The 12,673-nt window shown below is 41.8% G+C and overlaps 1 protein-coding gene across 2 annotated transcripts in view; it reads left to right on the top strand.

The window, feature by feature from the left end:
* SETD2 (SET domain containing 2, histone lysine methyltransferase) overlaps positions 1-12,673 on the top strand; it is a 284,758-nt gene that overhangs the window by 234,071 nt on the left and 38,014 nt on the right. For both annotated transcript variants that reach the window (XM_053713722.1, XM_053713721.1), the window contains exon 18: positions 2,536-2,678. In XM_053713722.1, coding sequence (XP_053569697.1) covers positions 2,536-2,678 — 143 coding nt within the window. The remainder of the gene's footprint in view (positions 1-2,535; positions 2,679-12,673) is intronic.

Here is a 12,673-nt window from a genome sequence, read left to right as displayed (position 1 = left end):
TGCCTGATAAATGTATTTCTTTTACAATGTGACGAGTCCACGGCCCTCCCTGTTGTTTTCTAAGAAGACAGGTTTTTATTTTTTGTTAACCTTCAGTCACCTCTGCTCCTTGGCTTTTCCTTTCTCTTCCTAACTTCGGTCGAATAACTGGATTGGGGAGGAAGGGAGGAGCTATTTATGCAGCTCTGTTGTGGAGCTCTTTGCCTCCTCCTGCTGAGCAGGAGGCAATATCCCATAAGTAAGGATGAAATCCGTGGACTCGTCATATCGTAAAATAAATAAATTTATCAGGTAAGCATAAATTTCCTTTTTCTTTAATGATTCAGATAGAGAATACAATTTTAAACAACTTTCTAATTTACTTCTATTATCTCATTTGTTTTATTCTCTTGGTATCATTTGTCAAAGGAGCAGCAATGCACTACCGGTTTCTAACTGAACACATGGGTGAGCCAATGAAAATCAGTATTTATATGCAGCGACCAATCAGCAGCTAGAACCTAGGTTCTTTGCTGCTGATGAGCTTGCCTAGATAAACCTATCACAAATTATAGCAAGAGAAGGAAGCAAATTAAATAATAGAAGTAAATTAGAAAGTTGTTTAAAATTGTATTCTCTGATTCATGAAAGAAAAATGTTGGGTTTCATGTCCCTTTAAAGTGAATGTAATTTTTGATGCTAAAGTGCCCGGTTTTAAAAAATTTGATTAAAAACAGGGGCACTTTAATCCATCAAAATTTAACTTGACAGCCGCTCCAGCTTCCTCCGCCCGTCGCAAAGCCTCTTCCTGGGTCTAAAATAAGGAATCTGGCTTCCTTCAATCATGGCTTCGAATCAGACACTGATTCCCCCGGGGGGAAACGGTGATTAGAGGATGATCGATCCATCATTTCTGACGTCAGAAATGGCTTTGCGATGACCGGGGGAAGCTGGAGCGGCTGTCAAGTTTAAAAGGTAAGTATTTTTTCACAACAAGTGAAATGTAAATTTTGATGAATTAAAGTGCCCCTGTTTTTAATCAAATTTTTAAAAAATGTGCACTTTAGCATCAAAATTTTCATTCACTTTAATAGTAACTTTGAGTTATGAGTATTAAATTTTGCTTTTCAAAATTTGGCCAGTAGGTGGCGTTGTGCTGTCTTTAAATGCTTTAATATTTACACAATAAATGAGAAAAGCTCCCTTTTTCTCTAAGTAAATCAGTTTGTGTGTTAGAGCCTTATAAAATCCCTGTATGCAGTTCATTTATTTTTTATTTGCTGTAATTATGTGATAAAACATAGCAAAACCAAGTAAGGGCCCCCTCTGTATTCTGCACACAGAATGGTGCATTCACATTTTTGTAAGGAGAATGGCGAAAATTTCAGCTACACGAGAATGTTTAGCGTTGGATAAAGCCAGTTTGGATAAAACGCCCCTTTTCATATAAATTCTAATGCTGCATTTTATTATTAAATTAATACTCTCTTGTTGCTATATGTCTGCAGCATTACATGCTTAGGTGCATTGTCAGTGAGCCAATCAGAACAGTATATGCACATATCCACCAGTTGTTGTCCATGACCTGCTAAGATGCGTGACCTTAAAGGGACATAAGCATGCTTAAAGAAGGCGCTGAAATGCACACAAAAAATCCTGCTAAGGAATAGGCTCCAGAGCAGCAATGCACTACTGGGAGCTTATCTGGTGATTGGTAGCTACCCATTTATTTTTCTCTTGTCATAGGCTCAGTAGGTGTCCTCAGCTAGCTCCCAGCAGTGTATTGCTGCTCTGGTGCCAACTTTAACTATGTGTTTAGCACTTTTTCTGGGGTTAAACACAATTATAGGTAAGCAACAGTGCAGTTATAATGTATCATATTCACATATATAAAAACCTTTGCATGGTTTAAGCAATTATGAAAAAGAGCATTTGTTTTATTATAAAATACAGTTAAATGTGGTGTTAACGCTCTAGACTATCACTATGGATCATTCCCATTGAATTGAGTGGGTTTTCACTCAGATCCTCCAGTGCTCTGACCAAATCTAATTCTCCTGGATCCTATAAATCTACTTGCACCCTCTAGAACTGGTTGTACCTGCCACACCCATAACATAAACCCAGGGCCGGACTGGGAAGTCAGACTGGCCCTGGAAATTTTGGAAGACCGGCTCAGCCCCACCCCTCCAGGTAATCCCCCCCCGCCCTGTTAACTTTCTGATTCCAGGAGCGGAGCAGCCTTAAAACGATGCGCTATTCTGAGCCCAAGACTTTCTCCGTGTCCTAGCGGAGAGGCTCACCCTTGCAGCTCTGCCTGTAATGTGGCTCTGCTGCGCCGCCGGCCCAACTGGAAATTTCCCAGCATCCCGGGGGGCCAATCCGGTACTGCAATAAGCATTAAAGATTTTCAGATCTAAATATCTTTTAACTTGCCGTGTGCTATCTTTAGCTTTGCTTAAAATAGTGTGATGTCCATAAGAAGTGTCTGTTTCCTGCACAAGAGTATATTTGTGCGATCTTTACTGCCTGTTAATGTGTTTTCTCTGATTACAGCCTGAAATGGTATTACCAGCAAACAATATCCTCGATCTCCCTCCTCCATCACCTCCCAAGCCCAAAACTATTGTCCTTCCTCCTGAATGGAAAACGGCACGGGATCCTGAAGGCAAAATCTACTATTACCATGTAATAACCAGGTAAGTGTTCCACCAATATGTCACATCTGCGCTATGTTTTACATTGTTTTATGGTATAACACCCACACTAGTGATTATTAAACTCAATACATGGGATCTAATTATATTACTGTTAATGCTGCATTTTTCACAAGAGCAGCAATTATACTTGTTAAAGGACCACTCAATGCAGGAGAACTATATACTTAACAAGTCCATAATAAAAAGACAATGCTATAACACAGTAGATTGTTTCTGACATTTATTTTTTCTCCCCTTATCTGGCCCCCTATATCATGTGACAAACAGCCAATCACAGACTAGTATAAGTATACCCTGTGAGCTTGTGCACATTCTCAGTAGGATCTTGTGTATATAAAAAGACTGAGCAAAATTTGATAATGGAAGTAAATTTGAAAGTGTCTTTAAAACTGCTGCTCTATCTGAATCATAAAAGTTTATATTGACTTGAGTGTCTCTTTAAATACAAATGTATATACAGGGATGGACAGTGCTTTCAGCAATTAAACATCCATGGTTTAGACAGTGCATGCAATTTTAAGAATTCTCTTATCAAATTTACTTTGTTCACTTGCTATCCTTAGCAGTGTTTAAACACATAGTTGAAGGTTTTCCCATTTCTGATGCCTCCTATTCACTTGTGTTCTCTAGTGTGGTACGGCCTCTCGGTGCAGCCACAGCTCATGACCCATCCCTCGTGCTGCTATTGCTGTAGCATATGTTTGTTCCGTTTCGTAATAAAATGTAATGTCATGCAAAAGGTTCAGCTTGTTTAATCTGAACTAAGTTCCTCTAAAGCCAGAATTTCAGAGGTTTGGACCAGCCACATGTAAACCATTGGGCTTGAGATTAGTACTGAATGTACAGCAGGACGGACTTTACAAGGGAACTTGTGCTGTGATTTCAGGATTGCTGTGACAGATCTAGGGACGTCTTCTAAGGCCTGCAAGGGCAGTGAGTTAGTGCATCTCCACCAGATGTGAGTTATTGTAGCGTTTTTCCCTGCAACACCTCCAGCACCTGTCTGTTGTTCCCAGATAGACGTGCTTCAGTCGTGCCGGAGTGAGATACCATCTGGGTAGGGTTTTGTAATAAAAGGGACATTAAACACTAAACGATTGCTAAATAGAATTATGCATTCATAGAAAAGATTAGTGTGAGAATAACATGTAGATGCATTTTTTTACAGTTTCATTATCTGTTTAAATATTGACAAAATAAGTGTAAAGTTTTAGTGTCTATAAAACACTGGGAGCTGCCATGTTGTAACTTAGGTTACCTTCTCTGCTGTGGCCAATTAGGGACAGTTATAAATAGGTCACTAGAGTGTGCAGCCAATGGCTGTGTGGAATGCAACAGTGTTCTGCACTTCTATTTCTAACAGGAACTTAAAAGCTAAAAATTTCAGAATGGAATTACAGGAAAAGGGGACAAAATAATGAAAGCATTTTGTAGAGTTTATATATATATATATATATATATATATATATATACAGTATACTCCAGGTCTCTGTGCCAATGTCCAGTTAATGTTTCGCATAGGGGTTAAGAGGCAGAGCTTCGCAGCTAATTTTTAAAGGCGCCCCACAACTTCTCACATATCTGGCTCTTGCTTTGTCTCCCATTGCTCAGTAGTTTATATATAGTGGCCAAGCACCCTATCTCCTCTCTACCGCCCCACCTGACTCTGTATATTTCCCCAATTAACTTTGCATTGTATGAGATTGGGGATAGGGGAGGCCACAACACTACCCATACTTTGGCATGCCTCATTGTTTAACAGACTCAAACTTGGGGAGTTTTAGTCCCCTCCCATCCTAAAGTGCCCTTTACATGGTGCCCTTATTTAGGCAAGACTTAATTTTTCTTTCCCCACACAAAATTATTCATGGTGTCCTGTGTTTCACTTGTATAAAGAATTTGGGTATTGTAAGAGGTACGACCTGTAGTAAAGTAATCTGGGTAAGATGTTCATTTCTTTTTTTAAGATACGATGAGTCCACGGATTTCATCCTTACTTGTGGGATATCACCTCCTGGTCAGCAGGAGGAGGCAAAGAGCACCACAGCAGAGCTGTATATATAGCTCCTCCCCTTCCCTCCCACTGTAGTCATTCTCTTTGCCTGTGTTAGTGGTAGGAAGAGGTAAAGTGAGGTGTTAGTTTAGATTCTTCAATCAAGAGTTTATTATTTTTAAAATGGTACCAGTGAGTGCTATTTTATTATTGGGTGTAGCCGTATTCCTTGTCAGCCTCTAGAGTAGAGCTAACATGTGGCTTTAGAGCAATGGGAACTGGTGGGACATAGTTTCACTGCGCCTCCCATACTGAATGCTGCCCTTCTGATGATGGTTTTAGAGGAATCTAACTAAGGCCCTATGTGTTTTCACAGGATGACAGAAGAGAGAAGACTTCTTGACCCTGTGAAATATCATGCTGTCGCTCAGCGTAAAGGTATGTGCAGCCTTTTTTTTCTGGGAGATAGATTAGCTCAGATTTGGCTGGATATATTTTCTATCTGATATGTGGGGAAATAAAACTTTTTTTGTTTATTAGTTTCTCTACCTACTCTGTCATTTTTGTTTTTTTTTCAGATAAGACAGATCTTTGGCAGACTGGAGTTTGCTTAAATATTTAAAAGAAAAAATCCAAAACTCTTTTGGCCTTTGTGGGTACTTTGGGCAGACGCTGGGGACGTTTATTTTGGGGTTATATACTCCAGTATGTTTGTGTAACAGTTTTGTGTGCTTGGTTAAACCGGCGTTTACTTTAGATTTTTTTAGCCGGGCCGGAAATGCTTTTCTTTACGCCCCCCGATGGGTGGTCTTTGTTTCGCGCGCCTGGAAGCGTGCAATAGTTTGTTTCTGGTGTTCCCGGCTTCAGGGCTTTTCGGAAGTATGCCACTTGTTCACTCCAAACTACAATTGATGTGGTCTGCGGATGTTCATCTTTTGCATTCGGCATTTTAGTCACGCAGTTACGATCCGATGCCTGCTTAAACTGCATGTTTAAAATTTTCATACAGACGATCCTGGGCATTTTAAGGATTGCGTGACGTGGTCAGTGTACAGTGGGGGCAAGGTAGGCGCCAGAGCAGAGCTGTTTGAGGCGGAGGTGTGCTTGTTTTTTTCATATTATAAATAAGCTGTTGATTTCAGTAAAAAAGGTTAACGTTTATTTTTTAAAGGCACAGTACATGTTTTTGTTTATATAATTTTATTTAACAGCATTTACATTTTGGGCTGTTTTGGGGTTTTTTTCGGGCATAGTTTTGTCATTTTTTGTAAAAGCCACAACCAAAGAGTTTGTTTGCTTTTTGTTTATCAAGGAAGACCTTCAAAATGTTACATGTTCCATGTGTTTAAATGCCAATGTGGAACCCCCTGTTACTATCTGTCCCACATGTATTGAAAAGGCTCTTCAGTTTAGAGAGCAGATTTTCTTTGATAAAAAACTGTGTAAAGCGGATACTTCTCAGGGGTCTACTGATGAGATTCAGAGTATGCAGCAACTTTCTCCCCAAGCCTCACAGCCCTTAATGTCCGCTCAAGCGGAGCCTTGTACCTCTGCAGTTTCTTCTGCAATTACTTTAAAAGACATAGCTGCTGTTATGTCATCTACACTTTCAGATGCGTTATCTGCCTTTCCTGTATTTCAGGGCAAACGCAGAAGGAAGGAAGCCCATGTAGTCAATACAGCGTCAGATGGGTTGTTGGCGATTTCAGATGTACCCTCCCAAAGCTCTGAGTTGGAGGGTATGGAGGTCTTATCCGAAGAGGAACTTTCTGTTTCAGGTAGTGTCTTACCTCTGACTGATTCAGAAGTGGTTTCCTTCAGGTTTAAACTTGAACACCTCCGTTTGTTGTTGAGGGAGGTTTTAGTGACTCTGGACGACTGTGACTCAATTGTGGTTCTGCCAGAAAAATTGAGTAAGTTGGACAGGTATTTAGAAGTCCCTTCTTCTGATGTTTTTCCAGTTCCTAAGAGAACTTCAGAAATTATTGCTAAGGAATGGGAGAGACCAGGTATTCCTTTTTCTCCTTCTCCAGTTTTCAAGAAGATGTACCCTATAGCGGAAGCTATTAGGGATTCTTGGCAGACGGTCCCTAAGGTGGAAGGAGCTATTTCCACCTTGGCTAAACGTACTACTATTCCTATCGATGATAGTTGTGCCTTTAAATAACCTATGGATAAGAAATTGGAGGGTCTTCTTAAGAAGATTTATGTTCATCAGGGAGTGAGGCAGCTTATTGGTTTGATGCTCTAGAAGAATCTCTTAGACTGAGGCGTCTTTAGAAGAGATACAGGATAGAATTAAAGCTTTGAAATTAGCTAAGAGTTCGGGTTTTTTCATCTTAGCGCGCAGAGCTTTATGGTTGAAATCTTGGTCTGCGGATGTGTCATCCAAGTCTAAGCTTTTGGCTATTCCTTACAAGGGGAAGACTCTGTTTGGTCCTGACTTGAAGGAAATTATTTCTGATATCACGGGAGGCAAGGGTCATCTCCTCCCTCAGGATAAGAAATCCAAACAGAGAGGTTGACAGAGTAATTTTCGTTCCTTTCAAAACTTCAAGGGAATTCCCCCTTCCTCTAAACAGGAAGGTAACTATTCACAATCCAAGTCTACCTGGAGACATAATCAGCCTTGGAACAAGGGTAAACAATCCAAGATACAAAGTGATGAGCTGCACCAAAGTACTTCTTTTAAAATAGCTTTATTGTAGGTCACCAAAAAACTTCACCAGGGAAGTAACAACACCAAGCCCCCTTCTTTGTTGTTACTTCCCTGGTGAAGTTTTTTGGTGACCTACAATAAAGCTATTTTAAAAGAAGTACTTTGGTGCAGCTCATCACTTTGTATTTCGCTATTCGAGAAACAGAGCAAGCACATTGATACTTCTATATCCGCAAGGTGATTAAGCCAACACCTGAGGTTGATCCGAAGGCGTAAGGACCTAGAAGCCGCAAGCGAAAAGAATCGGTGACGTCACACGCCAAGTAACCGCAGGTTTCCGCAAGTGGAGCAACGGCCCAGGAGGAGAGCAGTGACGAAGCCGGAGGCACATGAAGGGACTCTGACGGAGAAAACCCACGGCCTAAAAGCAAATCGGAATGTGAATGCACGCTCTCTGTGGACGGGCGAGTCTCCTTTTCAGTTGCGGTACCTGGCAGGGATCCTCAAGCGGGGTGAGTCTTTAACAAATACCACCTGTTCCGGCCAATACTTAAAGAAACAGAAGTTAACTATTACAGAACATAAAGACTGTACAGTTGTTCAGGTGCTCACACGGAATTTGACTTTTTATAAACAATCCAAGATGCCTGCTGCTGCCCCCAAGTCAGCATGAAGGGTTGGCCCCTGATCCGGGACCGGATCTAGTAGGGGGCAGACTGTCTTTCTTCATCCAGGCTTGGATAAGAGATGTTCAGGGTCCCTGGGAATTAGACATAGTGTCTCAGGGATACAAGTTGGAATTCAGAAATTCTTCCCCCAGAGGAAGGTTTCTTCTTTCTCGATTGTCTGTAGACCAGATAAAAAGCAAGGCGTTCTTACGCTGTGTAAAAGACCTCTCCTTAATGGGAGTAATTTGTCCCATTCCAATTCAGGAACAGGGACAAGGGTTTTATTCAAATCTGTTTGTAGTTCCCAAAAAAGAGGGAACTTTCAGACCTATCTTAGACCTCAAGAGTCTAAACAAGTTTCTCAGAGTTCCATCTTTCAAGATGGAAACTATTCGTACCATTCTTCCATTGATCTAGGAGGGTCAATTTATGACAACGGTGGATCTAAAGGATGCATATCTTCATGTTCCTAGCCACAGAGATCATCACAAGTTCCTGCGGTTTGCCTTTCTGGACAAACAATATCAGTTTGTTGCTCTCCCTTTTGGGTTGGCAACGGCACCCAGAATTTTCACAAAAGTTCTGGGGTCTTTATTGGCGGTTCTAAGGCCGCGGGGCATAGCGGTGGCGCCTTATCTGGACGATATACTGATCCAGACGTCATCATTTCATCTGGCAACGTCCCATTACGACATTGTGCTTTCCTTTCTAAGGACCCACGGGTGGAAGGTAAACCTGGAAATGAGTTCATTAGTTCCTCAGACAAGGGTGTCCTTTCTAGGAACTGTAATTGGCTCCATTTCTATGAAAACATTTCTGACGGAGGTCAGAAAGTTAAAGATTCTGAATACATGTCGAACCATTCAGTCCAATCCTCGTCCATCTGTGGCTCAGTGCATGGAGGTAATCGGATTGATGGCGGCAATGGACATTGTTCCATTTGCACGGTTCCATCTCAGGCCTCTGCAATTGAGCATACTCAGGCAGTGGAATGGAGATTATTCAGATCTGTCTCCTCTGATACTTCTAGATCAGGAGACAAGGGATTCTCTTCTATGGTGGTTGTCGCCGGATCATCTGTCCCAGGGGACATATTTCCGCAGACCCTCATGGGTGATAGTGACAACAGATGCCAGACTGTTAGGCTGGGGAGCAGTTTGGAACTCCCTAAAGGCTCAGGGTGTATGGACTCCGGCGGAGTCTCTACTTCCCATCAATATTCTAGAGTTAAGAGCGATATTCTATACGCTTCTGGTTTGGCCTCAGTTGGCTTCAGCCCAATTCATCAGATTCCAGTCGGACAATATAACGACGGTAGCTTACGTCAATCATCAGGGGGGAACAAGGAGTTCCTTAGCGATGATAGAAGTAGCCAAGATAATTCAGTGGGCGGAGTCTCACTCCTGCCATCTGTCAGCGATTCACATCCCAGGGGTGGAAAACTGGGAAGCAGATTTTCTGAGCAGACAGGCATTTCATCCTGGAGAGTGGGAACTTCATCCGGAAGTCTTTTCCGCCCTGATTTTCCGATGGGGCAGTCCGGAGTTGGATCTCATGGCATCTCATCAGAATGCCAAGCTTCCGAGATACAGGTCCAGGGATCCCCAGGCCAAGCTGATAGATGCCTTGGCAGTACCTTGGTCTTTCAGCCTAGCTTATGTATTCCCTCCATTTGCTCTCCCCCGGGTGATTGTTCGAGTCAAACAGGAGAGGGCGTCAGTGATCCTCATCGCGCCTTCGTGGCCTCGCAGGATTTGGTACGCCGATCTGGTGGAGATGTCATCTCAACCACCGTGAAAGCTCCCGTTGAGGAGAGACCTTCTCATTCAGGGTCCTTTCCATCACCCGATCTTGTTTCTCTGCAGCTAACTGCCTGGAGATTGAACGCTTAATTTTATCTAAGCGAGGTTTTTCTGATTCGATAATAGATACTTTGATTCAGGCACGTAAGCCTGTTACTAGGATGATTTTCCATAAGATATGGCGTAAATATCTTTATTGGTGTGAATCCAAGGGCTACTCATGGAGTAGGGTTAGGATTCCAAGAATTTTGTCTTTTCTCCAAGACGGTTTGGAGAAAGGGTTGTCAGCAAGTTCTTTAAAGGGACAGATTTCTCTTGTAAGATGTATCGAGTCCACGGATTCATCCTTACTTGTGGGATATTCTCCTTCCCCTTCAGGAAGTGGCAAAGAGAACACCCACAGCAGAGCTGTCTATATAGCTCCCCCCTTAGCTCCACCCCCCAGTCATTCTCTTTGCCTACTCTAAGAAACTAGGAAGGGCAGAGAGAGTGTGGTGACAAAAATGTTAGTTTTTTTATTTCTCAAGCAAAAGTTTATTTTAAATGGTACCGGTGTGTACTATTTACTCTCTGGCAGAAAAGGGATGAAGATTTCTGCAAGGAGGATTATGATCTTAGCACTTTGTAACTAAGATCCACTGCTGTTCTCACAAGGGCTGAAGAGTACAGGAAAACTTCAGTTGGGGGAACGGATTGCATGCTAAGCTGCATATAAGGTATGTTCAGTCTATATTTTTTCTAGACAGACTGTGTTAATTCTAGAAAAGGCTGGCAATATCCCCATGAGGGAAGGGTAAGCTGTATTCAGACACTTGGATAGGAATTTCAGCTTGCTTGAAGGGCTCATAAGTTACTGGTGACACTGTTAGAAAAAAAACGTTTTTGTTTGTTCATTAAATGATGCAATTATAACGTTTTTTTGAAGGGACTAAAGGGGTCATTGTGGCTGTTTTAGGGGTTTTTAACCCACATGGTTAATTAAGAGACACTCAGGTGTTTTTCTAATAGGCCTCAAAACATCGAGTGAGGTGGGAGGGGCCTATTTTCGCGCCTCAGTTGCGCAATTTCTTTTCCTTTGAGACATCCAACTGCTTCTCCAGTGGTTCCTGCTGTGTTTGAGGGCTGTAAAGGAGGTTGTTTTCCCCACAAATCGTTCTGAAGGGCAGGTAGGCGCCACAGCAGAGCTGTGACAAGGTGCTGAAAGTCTTTTTTACCGGTTTTGAAGTTTTTTCAATCCGGTTTTGCCATTAAGGGGTTAATTGTTTATTTGCATAGCTGTACAAAGTTACTAAGGCTGTAAGATACTACTGTAAAAATTTCGTTAAGTTTACTGCTTTTTTACACTGTTTTGCAGAACTTGTGCAGCTTTTTTTCTCTTAAAGGCACAGCACCGTTTTATTTCTAAGTGTTATTTACTTTGATTACAGTGTTTTCCAAGCTTGCTTGTTACATTACTAGCCTGTTTAACATGTCTGACACCAAGGAAAATCCTTGTTCAATATGTTTTGGAAGCCATTGTGGAACCCCCTTTTAGAATGTGTCCCAATTGTACTGATATGTCTATAAATTATAAAGAACATATATTGGCACTTAAAAATAGAGCAATAGATGATTCTCAGTCAGAAGTAAATGAGGGCTCGCCATCTAGCTCTCCACAAGTGACGCTAAATACCTCTAGTGCGTCGAATTCATTTACTTTACAAGACATGGACACAGTTATGAATACAACCCTCACAGAGGTTTTATCCTAACTGCCTGGTTTACAAGGAAAGCGGGACAGCTCTGGCTTAAGGAAAAATGCTGAGCCGTCTCATGCTTTAGTAGCCGTATCTGATATGCCCTCACAATGCTCTGAAGGGGTGAGGGATTTGTTATCCGAGGGAGAAATTTCTGTTTCAGGAAAGACGCTTCCTCAGACAGATTCTGATATGACGGCCTTTAAATTTAAGCTTGAACTCCTCCGCTTATTGCTTAGGGAGGTATTAGCAACTCTAGATGATTGTGACCCTATAGTGGTCCCAGAGAAATTGTGTAAAATAGATAGATACTTGGAGGTTACTGTTTACACTGATGTTTTTCCAGTCCCTAAGAGGATTGTGAATATTATTACTAAGGAGTGGGATAGACAAGGTATTCCGTTCACTCCCCCTCCTGTTTTTAAGAAAATGTTTCCCATATCTGACACCATAAGGGAGTCATGGCAGACAGTTCCTAAGGTGGAGGGAGCTATTTCTACTCTGTCTAAGCGTACAACTATACCTATCAAAGACAGTTGTGCTTTCAAAGATCCTATGGATAAAAAATTAGAGGGTCTCTTGAAGAAAGTTTTTGTTCATCAAGGTTTTTCTCTCCAACCTATTGCGTGCATTGTTCCTGTAATGACTGCAGCTGCTTTCTGGTTTGAGGCTCTAGAGGAGGCTCTTCAAATGGAGACTCCGTTAGAGGAGATTATGGACAGAATTAAGGCCCTTAAGTTGGCTAATTCTTTTATTACAGATGCCGCATTTCAACTGGCTAAATTAGTGGCAAAGAATTCAGGTTTTGCCATTTTAGCACGCAGGGCGTTATGGCTTAAGTCCTGGTCTGCTGATGTGTCATCTAAATCTAAACTTTTGAACATTCCTTTCAAAGGTAAGACTCTATTCGGGCCTGAACTGAAAGAGATTTCAGACATCACTGGACATCACTGGAGGGAAGGGTCATGCCCTCCCTCAGGATAGATCAAGTAAGATGAGGACCAAACAGAATAATTTTCGTTCCTCGGAACTTTAAGAGTGGTCCCGCTTCAGCTTCCTCTACATCAAAGCAAGAGGGGAATTTTGCCCAATCCAAGTCATTCTGGAGACCTAACC

This window comes from Bombina bombina, chromosome 5, assembly GCF_027579735.1.
Source record: "Bombina bombina isolate aBomBom1 chromosome 5, aBomBom1.pri, whole genome shotgun sequence".
Lineage (NCBI taxonomy): Eukaryota > Metazoa > Chordata > Amphibia > Anura > Bombinatoridae > Bombina > Bombina bombina.
The sequence above is the reverse complement of the archived record's forward strand: the minus strand, read 5'-3'. Positions and strand labels throughout refer to the sequence as shown.